Raw genomic sequence first — 26,764 nt, forward strand, 5'->3', positions numbered from 1 at the left:
ACTAGCCAAGGCAAAACACAGCCCTGCCTGGCTCTTGCTCTTAGGAGATCAAACTCGGGGGCTGTGCGTGGGCTCTCCCCACAGCCTGGCTGTCAGCGTTTGGCCCATGACGAGCAGGCACCAAGCTGAGACTGGATCCCACAGCAACCTTTAAAGCCACTTCTAAGAAAACACACAGCCCATGTTATGGCCCTGTGGGACAGGCAGAGACTTCAGAGACCTGCTCCATAGCCATCTCCCTTTAAATCTAGCTCCCACCACAAGCGTGCCTGAAATCCACTTGGCAGAGCAACAGCACATCCCAGCAAACTCACTCTCTGCGTTTCTCACAGTGCACAAACTGCCTCTCCCCAGCCAAAACGCCCCTCAGCAAGTCATCTGGGCTCTTACCTCAGAAAACTCCTCTCCTGCCTGCACGCACAGGGACGCGGCTGCAATCCCACTTTGGTATGGCCCCGCGTGACGTTGCCACGGAAACGGCTGTGATGCTACCAGGGCTGGTGGCCGCAGAGGCAGGACCGCAGCCAGGCTCCCCGCGGCAGAGCTGCTGGAGAACCCCCTTTGGCCAAGCTGCTGAAAACCAAACCAGAACAACCAAGCAGCAGCAGGAAAACCGCTCACACTGCGGACAAGGGGGCTTCAGGGCTGCTCAAGCCCTTAAGGTAGCACCCAGTGGAAGACCACTTGATGCTTATCTTGGTTGTGATGCCGTTATCAATGCACCTACTTAACTGGCTCCATCGAAAAGTCATTAATGATCCTTTGGTAGCCAAGGGACAAACATCCCCAAATGGTTCTTGTTCTTCAGATAACTGTTCTCAAGGACTTGGTCTCTTCAACAGTTTGGCCAGTCAAGTCAGCCCTGCGAGGGTGCGTTATCAGCCACCATAGGAAACAGAGAAAGATGCAGTGAAGAGCAAGGCATCTCCCAGCCTGACACATCCTCCTCAGTCTTGAACCTGGAAGGTGAAAGAGCAGGAAGCAATTGAAAGGTCTCACTGTCCTCCTCCTCCTGGCAGAGTGGGCAATGCCTGGATCCCAAACCACAGGGTGTAGAATAATCCCTCAGGAAAGTAACAGCAGCTTTGGTGACTGGGGCATTTCAAGAGAGCTTGGAGGACAAGCTTAAATTGCCATAGAAAAAGGAGAAGAAGCCATCCTCTCTTAAGCACGATGGATTGGAAACCACCTATGCTGGGGAACCAGAGCTTAAACCATGGCTGGCCATGGGCTGCCTGCCAAGGAAGGACGGGTCTATGCATGCCCCCAGTTCTTCTTTTAACCCCATGGCATCACTCACAGTTGCTGTTGGAAACAAGAGATGCTTCCAGTTGGACTGATAAAGGCTGCACTCCTCCTTCAAGCCTGTGCTTAACCCCTGTGCTGGACAGGGCTGGGGAAAAGCCCAAATCCAAGGCTCTGGCTGTGCCAAAAGGGACCACACACAGTCCTACACCAACCAGCCCTGGAAGGAGGATGGCAGCCCTGGAGCTGGACAGCAGCGAGGGCTTTGTAAGCATGGAGAGAAGCAAAGACAGGCAAATCCTGTGAGTTTAAGAGTTCTGAGGGTGTCAAGCAGAAGGGGCTCTACTACATTTGAAGCAGATTGTGAAGGAAAGCAGAATAAGAATTTGATTCACTGAAAACAGAGAGAGAACAAAGCTTCTGCTGCCATGTGTGGGGCTTGAGGAAGCAGAACTGCTCCTCTAAGGCACAAGGAAGGAAGGAAAGACATCACAGCACCAACCTGCCCACTGATGTCCAACTGCTCCATCACCACGGGATGCATGGGCAGTGTTAGCCTTGAGCAGTGATGCAAATACCTGGCGGTGCACCCGGCACCACATCAACCAGGTTCAGCTCTTCACCTGGGCAAGAACGTTTTCAGCATCCTCCCATCCTGGAGCCAGCGCCAGTTATCTTCCAGGCTGGTGTTTGGCAGGTAGGAACCGTGGCGAAGGGAGATCCCACATCAAGCACATTCCTCCCTGCTGCACCTTGGCACTTGAGCTCCCAGACCGCATGGCTGAGCACCCCACTCGCAATTACACATCTTCAGGCTCCCCGGCCCTTTCATCATCCCAGACTTGCAATACCAAGCAAACCTGGCAACGGCTTCTCATTTACTTTCACAAGAGTTGAAAGAACCTGGCCAGTATTTATAGCAGCAATGCAAGCTGGTGGGGCACCGGCTGCTTTGGGAAAAATAGCTGAGGCTTTTCTGAGCCCAAGATTATTTATTGTTCATCAAATTGGATTCCACCTTCCCCCTTCAGCTTTATGTGGGTCTTTCTCCTAAAATATGGATTTTTCTTTATGTTGAGCTTTTACTGAAGGATTAAAACAGACACAGAAAGGGAAAACAAGAGAAAAAACCCCATGGTTTTGTAAAAACAACAGATTTTCCTGCTAACAAAGCTCACCCTCACGGAAGCCTGCAGAGGAGAGGACACCAACAAAAGGGATGATGCCTATTGTTTGTGAACTACTCGAAGGACCGAGAACCTCGTGTACACCAACACCTCCAGCAGAACCGAACCGACACGGCTGGCAGAGATCAGAGTGGGAATGAGCCCCCTCAGACCAGGGGGATCCCTCCGGGAGGGCTGGAGCGGGGCAGGAGCGGTGCTTGGCTGACGCAAGGCTCCTGCGTGCAGGACCTCGCTCCTCCGTCAGCTGCCACAGCGGGTCCGACGGCCGGCTGACCGCAGGGCCGCGAGCCGCAGCTGGATTTTACCCCATCTGCTTTCTCCAGGGCTTGCCCAGGAGTGAGCCACATCAGGAGGAGGCTTTGGGCACGGCCCGGACCCGCGCAGGTAAAAGCAGTGTTATCATGCGCGCTTGCTTCAATCAGCCAGGGAGAAACGTGTGCGACGCGTCAATGCTGCGAAATAAAGACGGCACTGTCGGGGCTTATCCAGAAAAGAATTCCTGGGAAATGCTCTCCTCTAATTCTCACCTGCCCAGAGAGGAGGAAGCACAGAGCAAGAGCCAGCTGTGACCAGGGGAGAAAAACAGACCAGGGGAATTTTCCCCCTGAGGAGAGCCACCCCAGCGACAGTCAGGGACCTTCCATTTCCCCGGTTACTTTGGTGACAAACACCTGCATTAGGGGTATGCTCCATGCCTTACGTGATCACATCAGGACAAGCTTTCCGGTCCTTGGGGCTTGAAGCAAGTGGAAGTCGGGGCCAAGGCTGAGTGTGTTTCCTCCACACAAAGGAGATGGAGAAACATCAAGAGCCACTTGAACGAAGAAAAAGGAGTTTGCAAGAGGGGTACAAATCCACCATGAAAAAACCCAACCCCAAGCCCAAGATACCGGTACGTTGGTAGGCAGGAGGTGACAGAGCACAGTCAGGATGGGAAACTGGGGAGAGGGAGAGAGCAGCACCTGCAGCAGGGACTATGAATGGAAAGAGAAGAACCAGGCTGAGGCAGACAGCAGGAAAGGCAAGAGACATTTCAGCAGCGAGAAACAGATGGTCCAAAATGCTGTCAGTAAACGCTCACTGCTGACGTTTCACAGCGACACGAGGGCACACTGTCACATCTCAACACCCAGGAGGTGAGACGACATCCTCGCTGCGCTCGTCCCAGTGCAGGTCCCTCAGCCCACATCCCTGGGATTAGATTCCAGTCTGCTCCCTGGAGAGTCTAACAGGTCTGTGTGTGAGCGAAGGGAAGAGTTCTGATTTATTTGGTCACTTTTCCTTGCTCTTCAGCCCAGGCCAAGAATTTGCAAGGATTTTCCTGTCTGAATTCCCTTTGATTTCCCCTCACCAACCCAGGGTCACAGCAGCCTTCCATGACTTGTGCTGAAGAGCCACATCACTCGGACGGGGACACCGCTAACATCAAGTCATTTTACCATCCAAACCCAGAGGGGAAGCACACATGATGTTACCCAAGCAGGTACCGCCGCAGCAACGGCTTTGCCAAGCCAGGAGCATGGTTTAGAGATCCTTTTCCTTCCTGACGTTTTGGAAATCAGCTCTCATGTCTAACACCTTGATCACCCAAGAGTTTCTCTTCCCCCATCTCCATGAGCTTCAACAGTGGACAAAGCGAGCAGCTTCCCACCTGCATGAAACCATGCTGGGAAAAAGAGCAAGGATGAGTAGGATTTAGGAACTGGGCAAATGGATTCAAATCCTGCCAGAAGCAGGAGGGAGAGGCACCAGGAGGCAACGCCAAGGGAGTGCTGTGAGCACAGGGGAGCAGCAGCAAGCCCAGCGCAAAGCCAGGCTGAGTCTGAGACTGCTTCAGGGTACAGAAGGGACGTTTGTCTGCAAACCTGCTCACCGAAGTCTTTCAGCCAGCTTCACTCAGAGCAAGTCAATAGGTGCTGGCGGGCAGCAGGTGCCACCCTGATGATGTTGCAGAATGACTCCCACTGATGCACCTAATAGACTCCCAACATTTCCACCTTTGGAAAACAGAGCTTTCCCCAACGCTATCCAATGGGAAGTCTTCTATTAGATTTCAACAACAACAAAAATAACCCCATCTGGCCTTTTGGAGGGCTAAGAACAACTCAGCAGTAAGAAACAAGCAGTTTCAAAAGAACCCAACACATTTTCCCCTCTGTCATAAAACAATATTCACTGCTTTTTCTCCCAGAGGTCTCTAAATGGTGAATGAGACACAGAAAACTGCTGCTGAGTGCATCCTTCTGCAATACAACTCCCCGGGTAAATGAAAACATACATAACATTTATGTAACATGAGGAAGGGAGATCAGAATTACCTCTAAAAGAGCACTAAGGCTCAAAGCTTCTGGCATCCATTGTGCATATTACACCTTCTGCTTGCGTTTCAAAGTGAGTTTGTGCTAAGGGTGACTGAGTCCTTCCCACCCCAAAACCTTTCTATCTGATCTCAGGTCAGCTGGAAAAAAGGCACTTTTTATGGTAAAAGCTTCACAGAGCTCTTCTGTGCACACGTGCCGAAGCCTGGGGGGAATTAGGAAAGACAACTAACCAGGGAATGCAGCAGGGTAACTACTTCCACCCAGGAACTTGCTCTTCCTTGCCCAGCGGGCTGCGTGCCCAGCACTGCTCACAACCCGCCTGGGTGCAGGGCAGGAGAGCTCTGCGTGTATCCCGAAATCTGAACGCTTCCTTAGCACCTGCAGTGGGTATGACACATCTCCAAGGGCTCTCAGCTCTACCTGTTTCTCAAGCACCCATCAGTCAGCGTTCCCTGTCGACCCAGCTCGGTTCCTGATGGAGCGTACGTGACCACGGCACGCTCAGCACTGCTTCCAGTGACACCAGCTCCTTCGGTGTGCGAGCCAAGAACCACTTTTATTGATCTGGGTCATAATACCCAGCAACAGAAACCGCCAGAGCTCTGAAACATCGCACCCAAAATGGGCTTACACAGAAACATGGGGTGGGCTTTGAGCACAGCAGCCATCTGCCCTGGACCAAGGCAGCTGGAGGGGACGTGCTTGCTGCAGTGGAACTGGTATCCTGCACCAAGAGCTTGGACCAGCTGAGGGTTTCCTGACGCTGCAGAGGATCTCTTCCACACAACCCGAGTAAAGCTGGAAGCCCACGCTCCTTGCCTTCCATTCACCACATTCCCACTGCCAGTTTCTGCTTCCCAGGGTGACACCGCATGCTCCAGGGCAGCACAGAGCCCTAAGGCATGGGGCCCAGGGAAACCACATGGTATAAACCAGCCAGCCCAGGGCTTTTCACAAGCATCACGCACCAAAGACAAGTCACTGCAGGCTTCTCTTTGCAGCCAGGCATCTGCTGCTCACCCTTCCGCACCACAGCGGCCACCTGGTAAACTCATTTCATCTCGAACCTGGAAGCTTTTGTTGCAGAAGACACAATTGAGGGCATTTAGATAAGAGACATTAAAGATAAGATATGATCATCTCCCAGCTATGCCTCCCATGCAGCCTAATCTGCCCCCACAATCTGCATGCTGGCCTGACCACAGATACCACCAGAGCACTGTTCACCCTCCACACTGGATGCCCCACAGACCCCCAGGCTCCCTGCTGGAGGCAGGAACCAAAGCAGTTTGTAGTTGAGAACTCTATAATCCTTAGAGAAGCCTTCCAGTACCTAAAGGGGCCTGCAAGAAAGCTGGAGAGGGACTTTTTACAAGGGCATGTAGCGACAGGATGAGGAGGAACGGCTTTAACCTGACAGAGGGGAGACTGAGATTAGACATTAGGAATAAAATCCTTCCCTGGGAGGGTGCTGAGGCGCTGGCACAGGTTGCAAGTGACAGAAGCCACGGCTGCCCCATCCCTGGCAGTGTTCAAGGCCAGGTTGGACACAGGGGCTTGGAGCAAGCTGCTCTAGTGGAAGAGGTCCCTGCCCGTGGCAGGGCTGGAACTGGATGGGCTTTAAGGCCCTTTCCAACCCAAACCAGGCTGGGATTCCATGAGTTCTTCCCTGTGCCAACTACAGGGTTTCCCCCCAGCTGCGCAGCCCCACACAGTGACAGGGCTCAGGGGGAGCTGAGCTGCTGGCTGGCCTGTTGCAGGTCAAGCTCACATCAGGGAAGGCGCTGAGCATGTCCAAGTTCTGTGGACTCCCCATTAACAGCACCTCTGAAATGCTCCTGCTCCACAGCAGCCTAAGCAGTGGGAGCCTCACCTCCTGGCTCCTTCTCCTGCCTATTGCGCTGGCCTCTCCTTGTGTCCTGAGCCAGCCTGGGAATGGTGAAAGTGTGGGTGTCACCCCAATGTATTAAAGAGGGAAGCAACACCACCTGAACAACCCACTTGGCGTAACAGGGGTGTAACATGGCCAACCAGGGCAGGTCCATCGGCACACAATTATCTCATCAGCACAAGCTCCATGGGTCAGGTTTGAGAGGTGATTTCCCACTGCCCAGTATCAGGAACATACCACACGGCAGCTCTTGTTGGGCAATGGGAGATGCTATTTCTCTTCCACCAGTCAAGCCAAGTCACTGAGCCACAGCTCCACGCCTGGGCTGTGACCAACCAAATGCATTTCAACATGGGCACGAGCCGTTTCCGCAGCCAAGCACAGACACTGGTGAGGGATGCAGGCAACTGTGAGGATCTGTCTGTCGGATGCTGTTCTGCAGCCTTCAAAGAGACTGGCTCACCCTCAGCAACATCTGTTTTGACCAGCATTTCTGCCTCCTGGGCTGTATCAGAAAGGAGAACATCACCACAGTGTGGACTTGCTGTAGCTTTCCAACACCTGCAGGCCTTTCAGCAGGGTCTTTGCTCACTTGGCTTTGACTTTCACACCACCTTGTTAATAGAGATATTATCCCAATCTATGTGAGAAAAAGGCCTACGTTTTCAGGGCACAGCTCACCAGCTCCAGCTCAGGACAGGGAGTCCAGAGCCAAACCAAACTCTCCCCCACAGCGCTGTGTCCCCATCCGGTGCCCAAACACTGGGGCACTTTCCAGCAGGCAAAACCAGAAGTGTCCTATGGGATGGCCTGGTCAAAAGAAACATGAACACAGGTGCTGCTCTTGGATCAGCCTCTTGCCGGCTCAGACACCACAGCTGCAGGAGCTGAGCTCCACACAGGCTGCAAACATCAGCTGAGACAGTAGCAAAACAGCCGGCTGGCCCGGCCGCGCTGTGCTTCCACTGCCAGCAGCATCCCAGCCAGCTTAACCCAGCCCTGCTTCTCCATGTCCAAGCTGGGCATTGCAGCATGACCATGTGTGGACAAGTTACCCAGTCTTAAGCAAGTCACTCCACCTTGCAGTGAGTCAGGATCCCTGTCCATGAGGGATGCTCAAATGAGCAGGACCTCTCCTGTCCCGCAGGGCTCCAGCGAGGATCTCAAGGCTGCTTGCACAACGCTGCGATTATGTGACATGCCATCTCCGTGATGGTTTTCATCACACAGGAGCACTGGGAAGCCTACCAGCAGGGATGTGGTGGGGCTCCGTGAAGGATTCTGTGCTGGAGAAAAGGACTGTTTCAGGCACTGTACGGCTGACTCACGGGCGAGCCCCACACCTGAATGTTGAATATGATGCCCCAGAATAATACCAGCACACTAAAGCAGTGCGTGGTTTCCCTCCAGCCCTGCATTGCCAGGTCTAGCTCACAGGACTGGCCCTGAAAGCCTTTTGCAAGGGGGCTTTGCGAAAGCCTCTCTATACCCAGCCCATGAACAGCCTCTTCCTTCATGAGGGAACCCTAGCAGGCAAAACGCACCTAGAAAGGATAAGAAGTCGTGGTCTATCAGCAGAGGAAAGTGCAGGAAGAGAGATCCACCCTTTGTCCCTGCAGGTGACCCGATGCTAGTGAGAGGATCTGGAAAGAGGGCTCCCACGTGTCACTGGAACTGGTCCCCTTCCTGTACACACTGACCACCCTGAACCTGTCAACCAGGCTTCATCTTCCAGGCAGGACCTCAGCCGTGGGGCCTGCAGAAGCCCACCGATGCCAGGGTGTGATGAGAAACACAGCACACACAGCTCTGGTAACACAGTTCAGCTGGGCCAGGCTTCTTAACAGGGGCTGCAGGTAAGGAGGAGCAAACACAGACCAGAGCTGGCCCCTCGGACCCTGCTGAGCAGGGCTGTGGTGGGCTGTGAGCACGTTTGTTGAGGTTTCCCATCTCTTGTGTTCCTTAGGGCTCCTGACATCGTTTCTGTGGCTTTACCTGGTTGTCACACTAGAGGGTGATGAGAGGTTTCCAAGTGCGCACCATCACTCAGTCACAGCAGCCACCTGATGGGCTCCATCCCTGCACAGCATGAGAACAAGGAGCACAGAATTCAACGTGACCCCATAGAAAGCCTCCTGGGAACACCATCTCCCACACTTTGCGCAGTTCCACCAGCAGCCCATCTGTTGCTTGGATGCACCAAGACCCATTTGAACACCTTCAGCTTCAAGAACAACGTGCAGCTTATCCTGCAAGGGCACAAAAAAGCAGCTTTATGTCCAGCCAGGATGTAAATTCAAGGAATGAAAAGGCTCAGGAATAAGGAAAACCAGTGTTATGGGTTGAGGAAAGGAGGCATTAAAGTCTCTCAGCACCACAGTCCTGTAGATGGTTGCAGATACGCTGCGTTCAGTCAAAAGCAATTTCACTGCTGTCTTTCTGCACGTGTGGACATGTCATCGGAGCAGATAACCTTGAAAGGGTCCTCCCAGGACATCTGCCTCCAACCCCAGCACTGCACAATGTCCTTGTAGGCACCAGGTCTCCCCTCCAGTGAGGGAAAACTCGGGGGGACCAGCTGGGACTTCACTGCTTGCTCTGTGCAACTGGGAAGGGAAGGCAAAGGGTTAAATCCATTGCAAACTCCCTTTACATTTAGAGGCAGGGGCTAGTTTTAACTAATCTCAGGGATTTCACTGGAGTTATTAGTTAAAGTGGTGCAGATAGATGTGGATGGATTATAGCAGTCTTGCTCAGACTGCCAAGGAATCGACTTCAGGTAAATTGATATAAACCTTTTTAGGAACCATTTCCATGCAGGCTGAGAGTGAGCAAGAACAAGAAGAGGGAAAAAAACCCTCACTGAACAGTTAAATCATGCTTAATTTCTTACAGAATGAAAACAAAGATTGTTTAGTGGGAAAAAGGCAAAGGGTTCCTAAGGACAGGAGCGTCCTACACAGGCTACAGCTCTCCATCATCCAAAACCTACAGGTCACCAAAACCCCCGGGGGCGTTCATGCCTTGGGGTAAGCAGAGATCCCTGGGGAGCCTGCATCCAGCACCTCCCTGTCCAGCAGGAAGTCTCAGTGCCCTGTGCAGGGTTTCAGGAGGATGGAGGCAGGTTAAGGGTAGCCACAGCAGAGAGGTAAATCTGCCCCACAGCAGGGGTAAAGCTGCTTCCCTGCCAATCCTGCTCTCTGGGATTGCAGTGAGCAGTGCAGTAGAAAGCACGCTGTAAGCAAGCCACCACTCTCTTCACCTTGGGGACAACAGACCTGCTGCTCCCCAAGGGTCAGCCCATGTTGCAGGGTCACCCACTGCCATCGCCCCTGCCTGCTGGGCAAATCTGTTCGTCTCCTGTCCCAGGGCAGATGGTTACCTCTGGGTACCTGGCAACTTCCATCTCCATTAGTACAGCCCCTAGCACAAAGGTGAGGATGAGCTTCATAGCAAGTATAACCCATTACCACAGCTGGCACACAGCAGTGACAAACCGGCTCTCCTACCCATGCCCTGGGTTCTTGTCTCCTTCCATCCCACCACAAACCACCCAGGAAATGTCAGACATTTCTGTGCTGCTCAATGCATGAATCCCCTAGGGAAGGAAAAGCCTCCCATCTCTCTGGCCTGAAGCTTTGTTAGCAGCCACCTGGGAAACCTTGATGATGGAAGTCTATTGGTCAACAAGTGCCTTGCCATGGGCTGTCCCAGTTTCCTGCCTGTCAGGGATCCTGCAGCAGTGATGTAGCTCTCAAGCTCACACCTGAGCTCCATCCACTCCTTGCTGGTGGAGGGTCTGGCCTGGCAAGGGGAAAGGGAGGCCAACAATGGGTGAAGGAAAAGAAAGGGACTGAGTCTAATAGTTGACCCCATGGGTAAATCACACCCTCGCTTGAGGAGGGGACATGAAATAAATACTGGGCTAAACCCCACATTCATGCTTTTAAAGAGGTTCCTGCCATGCCCCAGTATGCACTTACCCCTGAGCCTTGCCTCTCACTGCACTGAAAACAGGCAAGCACGCTGGCTCTGCTGGTGATACCACAGTCACAGCCCCTTTGTCAGCCAGCTGTCAAGCTCTCCAGACACCTCATATGTCACAGGGTCCATTTCACATCCGCCTTCAAGACAGGGAGAAGCTTCTGCAGTGTCTGTCAGGGATCTACTGATGGGCATTTGGGCACCTTTCACCTCCAGAGACCCTCCCTCAGTCCAACTTCAGCAGCAGCAATGTTGGGGTGCCTGGGACAGCGCGATGGGGCAGAGCAGCTTGTTGCAGGATGAGGGCAGCCGACCCCGCAGCACTCGCAGCAAGCCTGTGAAATGCTGGGGTGGATTAAGGAAAGATGACTTCAGCTGGCCTTCAGTCAGCGTTCTGCTGCTCCTTTCCCATCACGGTAAATGAGCAAGGTATTTACCTCTCAAAGGCAGGCAAGCCAATGCGCTCGGGCCAGGGCAGCTTGTACCTACAGAATGGGGCAAAGAAGCTTTCATTTGAAGCAGGGGAGTAAAAAGGTACTTTCCTAACAACCGAGGCGAGGCTGGAAAACCCGGACAACATGGACATAAAGCAACGATGAGGGAAGTGGGAACATCAACTTCCCCTTGGCTTTCCCCTCTCCTCCAGGGCCACAGTGGAGCCCAGCGCAGTCCTGGCAAGGTGACCACGTGCAGTTTCAAAGCTGCCTCCCAGCTTCAACAGGTGGGAGAGAGGGAAGGAAAACAGCCCCAGTCACCACACCGGTTTTCACTGCTGTTAAATACAATCGTCTCTGCTCTCGCTCATCTCTGCTTCTCCTCCGAGAGCTGGCAGCAAAGGCAGCTCCCAGTAAGGAGGGTCAGGAGAGGGGGGCAATCGCAGCAAAGAACGTAACCTCTGAAACGGCCGCCGAGCCGCAGGGCAGGAGGGCAGGGAAGTGAACAGGGCCATCGCATCGGAGGGGTGGGGAAAGGGAAAGGGAGCAGAGATGGAGACTTGGTCAATTTGGTTTCTTGAAGCAAAGCAAGCAACCGATTCCCAGTGCAGGAGACGACTCGGCACCAGTCCCAGGCTCTAGATCTCACTGCAGCGAGTCTCACTACGTTAGAATGTCACGCTGTAAGCACGCAGCAAGGCTGGCTCAGCGCAGGCAAAGCAGATTGCCAGAGGTGACAAAATCACCGTGGGCAGGCTGCAGGCTGTGGGCATGCCCTCACCCACAGCCTGGGAACAGCAAACCCACTGCTGAGCTAGACAGCACAGAGCTTCCCTGCAACCTACTGCCTTTTACAGCATGAGAGAGGCAATGGAGGTGACTCCAAGCAGGAATCACTGCTGGGGTGCAGGTACCAGAGGGGCTGTTGGCACAGGTCCTACTCTCTATCCAGGGATGCTATCACAGAGAGATCCCACAGAGGGGAGCAGCAAGGGGCCATGGCTTCACCCAGGTGCTTGCTTCTGGGCCCACAAGCAGGTACAGCAGCAAGGGAGAGCACCCTGTCCTTGGGGAGCTGGCCCCATGTATGCAAAGCAGCCCCTGCGCCCTACCCCATGAGCTGTGCTCCCCATCCCACGCCCGCTCCCTCCCCTCACATGAACAGACTGTGGCTTACTGCCTGTTATTTCAGGTTACCTCATTCATTGCCTGGCAGCAGCAAGGGGCACTTTAACCCAAACTCACCCTGCCTGCTTTTCCCACAGTTCTTCTGCCCTCCCAAGGTCACCCCTGCAGTCCCCCAGTCCCTGCTCCAGCTCTGGGGCACCCTCCAAGGATTGAATCTGCAGGCACCTGCGTTCCACCCTGTCAGACCCGGACTAGCAGCTGCCCCTTGACTCGAAGGGAGCAGACGCTCATTTGCAACAGGAAAGACACACAAGCAGTGAAGGGGGAGTAAGAACTTTCTCCTGCTCAGCTCCACTGTTTGCAGATGTCTCTGCCCACATCCCAAGCTGACACTGAGGGCAAGTGCTACATCAGCTGGTTCAGAAGCTGCGTCTTCTGGTGGCCTTGGTTCCTCTAAGAAGGCTACGTCAGTGCTGGGGTACTAATGCCTGGAGCCAGCAGAGCACGGGCAATAGCTGGCTCTTTGTGCACACCAGCTCCTGACCGTACCTGAGCCAGGCTGAAGGTTGAGGTCGCTTCCCCAGCTCACAGAGGTGCGGATGGGGAAGGCAAAACCAGGGCTGTGCATTGCCCATTAGTGGCATTTCATACAAAACACGGCTGAGACTGCTTGCTGCTGCCTCCTGACTCAGAACTGACTTCCCTGTCTGCACGGGGAGGCTGGCAAGGCCACAGCTCGGAAGGCAGCAGGTCAGTTCGGGCTGGGGGGCCCTAGGAGCAAAGGAACACATGGCACCTTGCTAGGCAAATAGCTGGGCTTTGGTAGGTGTATTAGCGAGTAAGTGTGGACAGCCTTGACGTGGACAAGGGCGATCTTTGTAGCATCCTGTGCAGGAGCAGCAGAGCTCTAAAGCTGTGCTAAAGCAGCCCCATGAACTGCTGCAGTCTCCAGAGCAAACCCAGCCTGCTCAACACCAGCACAGCCCCAGCTAAAGGTATCTAAAGAATTCTCACGTAGCCTGGGTCACACCTCCCCTCTCCCACCTGGGCTGCCAGATGTGGAAGAGCAATCCCATGGCCCACCCTTACCCCTGCCCCTGCTGCCCTGTGTGACCGGCAGGTACACAGGCAGGGATTCCTGCTTCTCCCCCAACACCTGGGCATTGTCAGGGCATTTCCATGGACAAACCACCCCTTTGGCCTGAGGTGAGCCCCTCTCCCCCTTCCCAGCAAAGACACTTGGCTGATGGGGAGGGCCACGCGAGCAAGCGGGGTTTTGCGTTCTCCTCCAGCACACCTTGCTCCAGACGTTTTGCAGCGAATGTTCCTTTTTAAGATCTATTGATTTCATCAATAATAGAGCAAAGGAAAGAAGCACATCACACAAATACACAGGTCAAACGACCTCTCCCTTAGGAAACAAACAGGAGCAGCAAAAAAAACCCAACCCAGCAGGCACGCATTGATCTTCAAGTGGCATTAAAGGCATTTGTTATCAACTTAACAGCACGTAGGCACAGCCGTGTTCAAACGGGTCACCTTGAGGGGTCCTGCTCCACAAACCTGCAGGCTTGAAGCCTGCCTTTCTCACTCCTGAAGCTGTAGAAGCACCGGTAGTATTTTGTCACATCACACCGAAACCCAAGCCCTTGCACAAGAGAACAGCTCCCTCACAAGGCAGCTGCACCTCTCCTAAATCACTCCTCTCTATCATGCATGTGGGATTTTACTCTCTGCTGCTGGGCCATCATCTCAAGAGCTCTTGCCCCTGTACATCACCCCCGTCCTTAGCCCAGCTAGCTAAAACAGTATTGTTTTAGCCAGCTGCTTTCCAGCTGTGCCATTGCTGCTGCAGGGTACGACAGAGGAGATGCCCAGTGAGCAGGAGGCTCTAAGGGCACCTTTCCTGGGTAGCATCAGCACTGACAACAGTCAGGTCCCACCGGTCCTCACGTGCGCCCTGGGACCCGAAGCCTGCAGTAAATCACTGCCTAGCTGAACACTCCACTCCAGCCCTTTGCCTCACTCCACTTCCATGTAAGAAAGACCAACCTATGAACGGGGACTTCACCTGCAATCCCATGGCAGAAATGAAGAAACAGCAAGTGGAAGAGGAGCTTTTTAGAGCATTGCTTTGCAAAGCTTCTCCACATTAAGTGCCCTTTCCTCTCTGACCTCAAAAGCAGAACCCGAACATGCTCTTGACCTTGCAGCACTGACTGAGTTTGAAGCTGCTTTGGGGAAGGGTTTCTTAAACTCTATCAGCAGCACAGACGGACACAGAATGGGATGAAATGCTGCATAGGCAAAGCTGCAAAACCAGAGCCCACCCTCCCACTCCCAGACTCTCCTCAAGGATCTGCTATGAAGTCAGATGAAACTTTCAAGCATACTGGCTCATGGGCCACCAGGTCTCAGCAGAGACATGTCACACATTTAGTACAGGAAATGGAGCACTGGGCAGCTTCTGCAACAGCACAGCTACCTCTGTCTTGGTTATACTGACTGATGCTCACAAGGGGCAACTGCCAAAAGCCAAAATCTTCATCCCTAGCTCCTGGAGAAAGCTCTTGTCTATCAAACCCAACATGCAATGAGAAGTTTCTCCAGCCACAAGCCTGTATCAGAAGACACTGACATAGAAAGAAACATCTACTGCCCCCGGCTCAAAAGGAACAACAACCTCCGAAGCAACCACAGCCTTCTGGAGAAGCTGAGCAACTGGAGGTAGAAGAGAAGGAAAAAAGGATATTCCCAGGCTTTCACAGGATGAGAACCACTGTGGTTAACTCTGGGTGGCACAAGGTGCGCGCGGCTCCACATGGGCCAAGCGTAGCAGCAGGCAGGCAGAGCCTTTCTTGCTGTTACAGCATCTACACGGGGCAGAGTACATTCACAGAAGGAGAAGAGCACTAACATCCCCTCCAGCTCATCTCAAGCTGTGAGGAGGTTCTCCTCCTGGGAGGATGTCATGGTGCCCAGCACACTCCCAAGCTGGGAGAGCCCACAAGCTGAGCAGTGGTGTTCTTTCTCCAACTGGGATTACTTACACACCAAAGCGCAGCTCCAGCCTTCAGCAGGGCTGTGCAAACTTGAGGATGGACACATTGCCAAGAGCAGCTGCCCCAGAGACAAGAGAGGCCATGCAGGAGCTCCAACCAGGCAGCTAGTTAACTTAACCCTTTCCATCACCAGCTGAAAGAACAGCTACCACCATCAGCACATGCTCCACGAAGCCACAAGCTCTTGGAGTAAGCTTGTGCTACAAAGGATGAGCTTTTATAGCACTCCTCACCAGACACTTGCAGAAAAATCATTGTGCCACACCAAGCACCACTGTATCCTCAGCTTGACTGGAGTCTGGAAGGCAGCAGTGAGTTATTAGCTGCATAGAAGATGCCTGCAGGGAGCTGGAACAGCAAAGGAGAACAGATATGACAGGTTTTTGGCACTGGGTCACAGTACTGATGCAGTCTAACTGCTTTGTGACAACAAAATGGTGCATTTCCAGCTGTATTGTGTTATCAGGGAGGAAGTGCTGGGCTGGAGCGAGTATAAAGAAATCTAAGGGTGGCCACTGGGGAAACACTTCCTTGCAGATGGCAAATTCATGGCCTTAAGCAGTGGTCACCTGGCCTGTCTCAGCTGCAGGCAAGCAGACAATGAGTTACCCTTGGCTAGAACACCCCGGTTGTTCACACTGTTCATTCCTCCCCAGAAACCACTCCACAGCAACCTCTCGCAAGAAGGATGTACCCCCACTCTGCTCAGAAGTGACACCAGCTAACTTCAGGCTCCACTGAAGCCCTAGATAACAGCCACCACTCACGCTGTGTAGGAGAAAGGCGCTGCTCAGCTCACATCCCCCAGCAGCACCAGCTGCTGTGCTACAAGGAGATAAGGAGGATGTAAAGGATGCTAGAGACCTGTGCTCAGGAAGGGAGCCCACCTCGCTCTTCCTGACAATACATTCAAATCTCCAACGAGATCTTTGCCCACAGAACCTGTACCTCGATAGAGGATGTAGTTTATACACATCTCCCCTGATAAGGAGAACAGGGGATTGATGTTCGCTTGCAATGGCAGTTCTGTTGCACAGCTAGAAAGAGATCCTCAGCTTTCCCAGAGACACACATGAAACTTCCTACAGCACGCTAAACCCAGGTTAAGCATGCAGATGAGCATCAATAAGAGAATCTCCTTCCCCATCACATTCCCTTCCCAAAACTACAGCTGATCAGGTCACACCATTTGCGAAGCACTTGGAGACCAAGCATTTCTAAAAGCAAGGGAAGAAACGCAGCCCTGCTCACGTCACAAGTGACAAACCCTTGCAAAGCGATTCGCTTCCCTCCCCTTCTACTCACTCGGGTTTCAGCAAACATTTTGCTCAAGAGCAGCTCTGTAAGGAGGTTATATAAGAAGTGTGTACCACGAGGCTGGCTAGTTTTAGCCCAGCTACTTAGATCATAGCTGGGGTTTATTTTGTAGCTAGCTGGCAGACTCATGTCCAGTGATGACTCTGCTGGCAGAGGATGCTCCCGGCCATGTCGCTTCCCAGCTGGAAGAGGCAATAGCACAGCACTCCAGTGTTTTTGTCTGCTCAGTTATGAACTCCTCTATGGTATCTGTCCAATTCCAGCTCCCAGACAGGAAGGAAAGTGGGCAGTGCTTGAAGATTCTTACTTTTTCACAGATCACGGTTATGTTTAACATGTTCCATGCTTATAGCAGCCAAAAAGCCATTTGCAGCAGTGGCGGGCTCCCCAGGGGCCAATCTGGGCACAAAGAACCGTTGCTAAAAGTTGAGTGAGGTCATAGGTCTGGCAAATGTAATGGCAACAAATTGAACTCCTTTTTTAAGAACCTGGCTTCAAGCTGCCTCTGAGATCCAAAACAAAATCCTTAACTCTTTGCAGCCTCCCTGTGCACTCACCGCAAGCAGCTTTCAAGGTAGGGTGTGTATCCTCACACTGCAGAGAAGTCACATCAGCCCAAGCGCAGACAACGTGCTCCTCCTTGCTTGGCTGTGCCACTGCTCCCCGAGTTAACAGCTTCACAAATCAGCTGCTGCAGATGCTCGAGTCAAAAACAAAGATCATGAGTGTAGAAATAAAAGTGGATTTAATTCACTCCGGAGGCTACTCTGCCCTCAGCGCTCAAAACCCCCAGTGCTTAGGGGACAGAGTTAAGCATGGAGCCTAGGGACAAGACACGCAATCGGATTTGGGCTTCTCAGATGTTTTTTGAGGTTAGTGCTCAATGTTTAAGCAGGATTATAAGTTAAATGTATTCATTCCAACACCTTGCCTGCCTCTCAACCATCAGACACCCTTTAGAAGTGCTGGTGCATTTTAAGACCTGATATCATACACCAGGTAGGAGGTTGTAAAGAGGGGAAACGAAGAGAGCAAGTTGCTGAGATTTGAGCCAAGGAAACGATTGAGCTGGAGAGTACTGTTGCAAGAAATTCCCTTTAGATTACCTTTCCTGCCACTTAAATCATATAGAGGTTGTTAGATGGAAAGGGGTGAATTGTTTTGTTTGTGCTGCATCTTCTGCTTTACCTACTAAACTGTCTTCATCTCAACCCACGAGTTTTCTCACTTTTACCCCTCTGCTTGTCTCCCCCATCCCACCAGGGGTGTTGAGTGAGTGGCTGTGTGGGGCTGAGCTGGGGCTAAACCACAACACCCTACATCCCACTGGCTTGTGCTTCAGCACCTGAGTGTCTCATCTGGTTTAGAAACACAACTGAATCTTTCAAATGGATTCAGTCAGAACACCTGAAAAGAAACATTACCTACATTGAATGTGCCCAAGTGATTTGTATTGCCATTCTCCCTAAAACACTATATATAACCTCCTTCTGTGATCTCCACGACATTAGAAACTACACATTTAAAGGAAGCAAACACTATTTTTAAAGCTTCAATACTGATGAATGCTGCAATAGCTTACAGTTTCTTCTCCTCCTCACGCCCCAGCCCAAAGACCAGTACACAACATCGAGGATCAAGTTGGTCAATTAGGCTCCTGCAACTCACTTTTGCAACTGCCTCAGCAGCAGCAGATCAGGGCAGGAGCAGGCCTCTCCTAGCAGCAAATTGGCTGCACGTACCTTTGAGTCCCCTCCTCCCCACCCATCCACATTACTACATAAGCTCATTTCAATGAAAATGATGTCAGTCTCTCAGCTGAAAGCCACTGAAAGCTTATAGCAAGAGCACGGAAGAACATCACTGAATTGATTCCATTAGTGTAATCTGAGAGAAAATAATGATTTAGCAGACTCGGAGCTTGGAAACAGAAAACAAACAGTCTGTGGCAGAGCAGAGAGAAACTCAGATTTATAATCAACCCACTAAGCATGGAAATGAGAAAGCTCTCAGCCTTCCACAAATGAAAGAGTGAAATATTGTGATAATGCCAACAAGGGGTTATTAGAGATGTAGAAAGTACCAGGAGGGAAGGCTACCAGAAACTTCCTGGTGATGAAACTGCTTCACCCAGATGGGATGAGGAGTATTAACATTATCATGACACTGTACCAGCAGACACAGCCTGAAACAGAAACAGGTGCACAAAACCCCAAACCAGAAACAAACACATGGCCGGGCTTTAAGATCTGCTAAGCCCCATGTGAAATAAGGATAGGAGCCAGTTTCCAGGCAAATACCCAGAATGCCCACAGCACATCTGGAGAGGGGGGCCCTGGGAGCCCTGAAATGCTGGCAGATGGTTGTGACACAAGGGACCACCGAGGGTAGGGCTTGAGGCAGCCCCTGTTTGAACAGGTCAGACAGACAGTGGTGAGGAGGGTTTCATTAACCCTGAGGTGCTCAGGTTCCCACTGCTTGTTTCTCCAGGAATGTGGGTAATAGTTTATTGCAAGAAAGGAGACCTCCAGTGTGCGCTGACAGAAGAGGTGCTGGAGAACAAGATCTCTCCAAATTCTTGTGCAGCTACATACTGAACACCTGCTAAAGCCCTGAAAAAGCCAGGGGAGTGATGAGGGGAGCAGGGCGAGAGCGTAGGTGTGAGTGATGAGCTATCCAACTGTGAAAACATCTGCAAAAGGACTAAAAATTAAAGGCAGTCAGTCCAGTGCGAGAAAAGGGAAGTTCCACAGTGGAGCAAATGTTCTGCTATTTGGTTGCCTTCTCTCTCCCTCTCCCCTGCCCTTAATGTAAGAAGCAGATGAAGACATGAAGACAAAGCAAAATCTGCTTGACGTCCACCCTGCACCTGACCCACCAGGGACTCTCTGCCAGCCTCAAGCAATTGGTTTTCACACGTTGCACAAGAGAGCAGGTTAAATCCCACCACTGGATTTAATTGCCTCTGCACAAATACCATCCAGGGGCTGCTCCTTGCCAGATTTTGCAGGCATCTCCCGGGACTCAGGTGAGACAGACCCTTCTCCCAGTGCTGGTTGCACTGGGACCTCACCTGCTCTCTATGTTCTGAGAATAGAGAATTCCCACTGCCCAAAATATCCTGGGAGCTCTTTGCCTGTCACCTATGGCCAACACACACCTCAGCAACCGGCTTAATACAGCCTGTGCCAGACATCTAGCAACTCCAAGATGCTTAAACGTGTCAAAACTACCTCAGCAGCACCAAAGGCAGGAGACATGCAACCTTCCTAGTTAGTACTCAGACCACACGCTGGCTGCTGCATCTCTGGAAAGCACAGGAGATGACAACTGTTATCCACGCTTATGAATAAAATATTGCTTTTATTTTAGTAAAGTAACAAAGCTTATTTACAATCACTGTACATTCCAATTGAAAAATAGATCGCGCTCCAAGTCCTTAAAGCAAGTCACACACAGTCTGTCAGGAAACAAGCAACCTCAAACCTCCCAATGCCTCCAGCTCCTGTCTTCTCTCAGGAAATCAGCTCGTTTTGTTCTGAATGATTTTCTGCTGATTCTCAAGACATTCCTTCAGCTTGTCTTCAGTGAGTGTCAGCCTCTGCTCCAGGATGGAAACAGTCTGCAAAACAACATGAAAACTGCTGTTGACCTGCTCACAAAGCCAAGCTACGTACTGTACTCTCAGTGCATAGCAAAATGCTGAACTCACACTCCTGAAATACCCCCTCAAAATACTCCTGTAACTCCAGTATCAGCATTTTAGCAGGGCAGAGCCCCAAACAACTTGAGAGGAGCAATAGAGGCTGGTGGGCATGAAGCTCTGCAGCACACACCACCAGCACCCATCACAGCATTTGCTGCTTTCAAACCAAGCTCTGCAATTGCTCTCATGAACAGGTTCATGAGCCACCAGACACACTTCTGCTAATGAGAGACACAGGGTTTTCAACAGCTATGTCCAGTTTCAGCTTTGATTTTCCCTCCCTGCTTCCAATTTTTCCTCCCTTCCCTGCATGCCATTGGTTTGCTGCAATTAAAACATGCAAGACTTGCTGGACAAGCACAATGAAAAGCAAGATAACCCTCCCAGCCAAGCATAAGGCAGTGCAACACGTAGTGGGAGTGAACTGAAACCCAAAGTGGCAATATCCACCGCAATATAGAGCCAAAATACTTCTGTGTAATCCAATTACCCTACAAAGGATTGTTATATCTTTCTCTGCGCTGAAGTCATCGTGTACAGGATGCACAGGAAGAACATTTTAACCACGTGGCAATAAAAGCTTCTGCTGAAAACCTTTTATTGATCAATCTCAGACAAGGGACCTGCTTATGCAAAACCGCTTTCAGCTTCCAAAGACACAAGAAAGCCTGATAATAGGCGGTGATGATTTAATGCTTTATTATCCATAAACTTATCAGCAACAATCAATAGCTTCACATTTTGAGCATTTTTAGTGCATAACATCCTCTGTTAAAAACAAAGGATGTTCAGAACCTTGGACTTTTATAAAGTAATTCAAATAAACTTGGACAACTGCTGTTTGTATAGAAGTTATACATAGTAAGCCTTTTAATAGCGCATTTCGTAAGCACATCTCTAAGTGCCTGAAAAAAGAAAGCAGGTCTCATTATCCCCATTTTACAGCTGGGGAAACGAAAGCACAAAGAGAGGAAATAGCTTGGCTAAGGCCACTTGAGACTAGGAAAAGTCTCCTGTAAATGATTTGGGGAATGAGATGAATGGGGGGGGAAGAGAGAACAGATGTAGTAAAACCAACATGAAGTGCTATGGCAAAGCCATCTCGCAAGACTGCATATCAACAAAGCCAGACAGGGCTGGGCATCACAGCATTTACCATAATGCACCCTTGGCTTTCCCCCCAACCATAGTTCAAAGCTTATGCCTGCCACATACATCCTGCTGACCTGTGACAAGGCAGAATGGCTAACGCCTGCTGCCTAATGCTGCATTGCTGCAGTTGCAGAAACCTTCACCTGAAAGAAAACCCTTGCATGGCTTAAATATCCCCATGGGCTACAGCAGTAGCTTAATTAAAAGTTTTTTCCTCTATCGACACCCCTTTGAGGCACAAGAGCTGCAGTACATAGAGAACCAGAAGAAAAGTGCTGGAGCAAGGAAGTAACACCCCAGGTGCCCCAAAGCCAGCAGGATTCCTCCCGTCTACTCAAAGGAGAGAGGATTTCATCCTTTTCATACTCAGCAACACTACTGCTTGGCGGCTGTCTTACAGAAGTCAAGAGCAAAGCTACTCAGGGCAGAACACAGCAGGCTGGATGCCTACCAGGGGTTTACAGCAAAGATCTTATCCTGCAAGCAACCACACACAGAACGAGAAGCAGTAGGAATCCTGGCTTCTCCATTTAACAAAAGAACTAGTAACTCAACACTAAAATGGGGTGGGGGTGAAACACTGCATCAGATATCCTTTAGAAAGATAATCAACTGAATTAATGTCCGGGTCACACTGCCCTGATAGAAGCAAAGCCCCAGATTACTTGTGGTTCCTATATCTCATGATTTACAGCCATCACAATCCTGTCGATACGAGTTAAGAGCTGTTACATGCAGCACCATGAGACTAAACGCAAGTGAAGCGGATCTCGAAGTGCTGGATTTGTGAAAAAGCTGCAAGGAAAATGTTTATTGGAATGGAAATTGCATGTAAGTATATGCAAAAAACTTGTAGTGAGTAGTTTTTGGAAACTAAAAGTGGAAAAGTAGCAGTCAGAAACGAAATCCAGGAAGTCCAAAGTAGGAACCAGTGACTACAGCCCATTCAGACTTGAATATATGATGCCCAAATACAAAGGGCATCTGACACCCTACGAAGGTAAGGGAAAGCACAAATACTGCCCAGCTGCTATTAGCGCCATACTGTAACTTAAAAGACAAGCTTCTTTATTAGCAGCTGACAGTTTTACAGTATTTCCATGCTGCTGCTTACAAAGCAAGCCCTTGTGGGCAGGCAAATTAAACTGCACCCATTCAACTCCTGCATGTTTTTGCTTTTCAGAAGACGACAAACCAACAACTGCACCAGGGAGGAAAACACTGTTAACCAGGTTCAGTGAGGATTCACTGGAGCCAGCCTCGTGCTCGAGCCGCTTCTCTGCAGCAGGACTTGGGCTTCCTGTGTCAGAAGCACAGTACATGTCTCCATTACGCACCAGGGAGTAAATGCTAGATAATTTATTAAAGCCCTGGCTCAAACTGGCAGCAGGATAACAGCTCAGGCTTAAACAAGAAGAAAGATCAACCTTTTTTGTATCATTTGGGAGTATTTCTGACACTACACTAACACACTGAGCATTACTATGGACACCAGAACACAAAACATGACTTTTCACACTAAGAAAACTTATTCAAATCACTCCTACGAGCTCTCCCTGCAACACTGGTCTTCATTCACCTCTGCAGACCTACCCTAGAAACAAACTGCTTTTCTTTCTGGAAACGCTATCAAAAAACGATGTAGAAAACAAGTTGCTTCCTATGTACTTTTTAAGTTCTGGGGAATTTTCAGCTCCACCCTCCCCCAGGACACCCGAAGTAGCCAGTACTCACACTTGCTTACACGATGACAAGCCCCCTACCCTATTCCTCCATGTTATTTTAACTCCCACAAACCAAATCATAATGACTTGCGATGCTGTTTCAAGATGCTTTCACCAGTATGTTACTCCTTAAACCCTATTAAACATTTCCCTGTAGTAGAGACAGTTTAAGCACCACCAGCCCCAGGGCCAAGGCTTCTGCAGCAGCCCTGCAGGGACAATCAGTCCTGCTTCTTTTGAGGACTACAGATAAGGGGAACCAGTTCTAGCACTGCTAAAGGAAACTTGAAGAGCAGAGACCAGAACAAGTAAGCAGAGGCTATCAGCAACCATCTGGAGCAGTGGCAGGAGTCCCTGCCAGGAGAGAGATCTCCACCTGGACAGATGGCTGCTCATTATTTAACTTCAGCAGTACTTGACCTGGTGGTTGGGGCACAGCAGGCATGCTTTGGATGGCTGCTCTGCAAGCAGCAAGGTGCAGCCCCTGCCCTGCCAGCAGCGCATGGGTTTTTCAGTGTGCCACTCACACTGGTTTGATTGAGTTAACACACAGAATAGCATGGGGGTCATAACACTGCTCCAGTGCATCACCAGTAATTGTGGGACCCCAAAAAATCCCCACATATTGATACAACAGTTACTCAGAGGAGGTTAACAACAGCTTGGCTGATCCTACAAGGAATACGATCCCACACATTGACTGCAAATGTGCTCCAAAGTATTACACTTGCATTTCTATTCCTGTCATCATTTCATAACAGAAAATCCCTCTCTCCATTGATCGTGGAGGTGGAAGCAGTTCCCAGCTTTACTTCAATAAAAAGATTCTTAAAAGTTTGCTCTGCCAGTTTTTCTAAGAGTATGCTAAAAGAGGTTTTTGCAGAGCACTAACATATCAAAGAGCCCAAGGAAAACACATTACTTCTGCCTCTTCAGATTTCTCTTTTCTGTTTGACATGTTAATTTACAAAAGCATCAATTTCTCTTCAACTTACCAGAAAATGCAAAAGTTTGTAAGTTTATCTGCACTGTTTCCTCACTCCATTGTGCTGGTACAAGGAGAGACTTAGGGATGCCTTTTATGAGGTGCAATGAAGCAGCCCATGGACCTGCAGAATGACACTTGCGGGGGTTAAGAGCTCTGCCCTCTGCAATGCGCAAGGCCAACACTGGTTTGTTTTCAAGGATCTAGATGCCCTGCTATAACTTCTCATGTTTTTCCCCCAAAATGGCCATTTCAGAGCCAATCTTAGTCACAAACATGGCCAAGAAGTACAGCAAGTACACTGCATCATGAAAGTGCTGCCTGAGCATCTAGTGGTCCCTCTTTGGGAAGAAAGAATGAGTGAGTTCAGAGGTACCTATATACCTCTGGGGCACAAAGCTGTGACACCTGGACCACAGACTGCTGCACAGCATTGAGGAAGCCTGTTGGCACCATACTGGAAAGTAAAAACAGTCTTTCAAGAAAGAAGTACAGCTGCCAACCTTCAAATGCATGCACTAAAGCCAGTAATACTGACAAGTGGCCCCAGTTATTGTACGCTGATCACTAAAATGATACCTCCAACACCCACTAAATACAGTCCCAAGCATATACGCAGTCCTATGTGGAGACAGGAATTATCAAATATCCAGGTAAACTGAGCTTGGGAGCCTGTTCTCTAAACTAACACAAACGTAATAAACTGCCACAGGAAGGCCCTGCACCAGGGTAGCCCTGCCTACCTTTTACAGACAAAAAAAGTAATTAACTCCTTCCACCAACAGTAGTTCATATACCAAACTTCAGCTGCAAGACTGAAAGGCTCATGGGAGAGCTTGTGAAGCAGAAGTCACTTTGAGGTTCAAGTGTGAACCTGTATAGTAAGAAGCAGCCTTGCCTCCTATCATATAAGCTTTGCCGGGACTTGCCCCTTCAATCTCAGCAGCTGCATCCGGTGGCACTCAAAGCAGCCCCCTGCTATCACTAAGCTTAAAGAAAGGCAGGCTGCCCTCTGCATGTGCAAGCTATACAACACAGTTTTGAGATGGGACCCAAAGCTGCTACCACCACTCTGCATGCTCTGACACATCTCCAGCCAAAGCTGGCAGTTTAGACTGATCAAGGAAGTCAGCCCCTTATCTGAGAGTGAACTAGGTATGAAACCTCCACAGTTATCAACACTTCACGTAGCAAATGAATGCATGCAAGGCTCTTTGCACGCTGCCACCAGCTATACTCTAGTGGTCAAAGCCTTAATCTCAGAGATCAAATGCGCAATTAAGGTGGGTTTTATTTTTGTTTTGTGGTTGGGGTTTGTGTTTTGTTGTTATGTTTTCATTTTCTGCTCAGACTAAACCAGGACCTGCTCCCCAGAGCTGTTTTAAGTAAGTTCTGTAGCTCCGCACCAGCTCAGCTGCTCTGAATGCAGACTTTAAGGCAAATTCCCAAAGCCCATCTGCACAGAGTATTTCACACCAGGCTACGGACAGTGTATTGATCAGAATGAAGAAAGCTCATGCACTGCTTTAGTCTTCCCCTCAGTCTCTCTTTAATGGGAGAGTTTTCCTGGGTTTACTTCATAACATGCTTCAAATTCCACAGACTTTTGTATTTGTTACTAGAAAACACTCAGCTCCAGTGTGGCTAGACAGGAATGTATTAGTCAGTGCAGCACTGCGGGTTAGGAAGTCCCACGAGCCTTCTCAACACAGTTTTGCACATTCACCCAATGTCACTGCTGGGCCATGTGGGTTCGGAATACATGGCAAAGCCTGCAGAAGTGCAACTGCCAGCACTAACCTGGCTTTATCAGGATCCCTACGCAGAGCTCAGATCTGCTCAGGAAGTCTTGAGGCTAAACAACCTCTTTGTCAGTTCTTCCACAAGAGATCATAACCCCCCCAGCTGCCTCCAGCCAGCAGACAGAAGTGTGCTGTTCAATACTTGACAGGTAAAGCATTACTTACATTGAGCAGACCAAAGCACTACAAGAAGGAGGTGGGCTGCTGTAAAATCCAAAACCAGCATTGCTCAGCTAACTCTTCCTCATGATTACTGTGAGGGTGGTGAGACATTAGAACAAGCTGCCCAGAGAAGTTGTGGGTGCCCCCTCCCTGGAAGTGTCCAAGGCCAGTTGGATGGGGCTCTGGTGTGTACTGCATGAGCCTACTCATGCTGCAGACACAGCACAGCAGTAACACAGTGATCACTTGCGGTGCTCATTGTGTTTTTTATAGGTAGGAAAACCATACAAGAGTACCTGAAAAAACCAGTATCAGCCACTTTGCCAGGCTAACCAGCATGCTCAGCACCAGTATCACAGTGACCAAAGGGACTCTGAAGGACAGAGAAGGATGTTCTATTAAATCAATCCTAATCACAAAGATAAGGCACAAGCTCTGCCAGTTTCTTCTGCACGGTGTGGAGACACAAGGCACACAAGCCATCTCTAACTGAGCCTTTCCATTTACAGCCCTCTTACTAAACACATTTCATCACACGCTGCTGTTGCTTCAGTCTTGACAGCTGATGAGCCTAAGCTAAACTGCTGGCACCTGCATCAGATCCTGCAAGTTTCTGGAAGGGAATGGCTTCAATCTGCGGCACAGGTACTGACAGCTTCCTCGG

General features: G+C 50.4%; 1 protein-coding gene across 1 annotated transcript in view; it reads right to left on the reverse strand.

Moving 5' to 3' along the window:
• Positions 1-19,912: 19,912 nt before the first annotated feature.
• The window catches only part of POC1A (POC1 centriolar protein A), a 62,179-nt gene continuing 55,327 nt past the window's right edge, over positions 19,913-26,764 (reverse strand). The window contains exon 11 of the mRNA XM_062610306.1: positions 19,913-20,191. Coding sequence (XP_062466290.1) covers positions 20,093-20,191 — 99 coding nt within the window. The 3' untranslated portion in view covers positions 19,913-20,092. The remainder of the gene's footprint in view (positions 20,192-26,764) is intronic.

Source organism: Pezoporus occidentalis, unplaced genomic scaffold (assembly GCF_034315485.1).
Source record: "Pezoporus occidentalis ecotype Australia unplaced genomic scaffold, CSIRO_AGI_Poc_V1 ctg145, whole genome shotgun sequence".
NCBI lineage: Eukaryota > Metazoa > Chordata > Aves > Psittaciformes > Psittacidae > Pezoporus > Pezoporus occidentalis.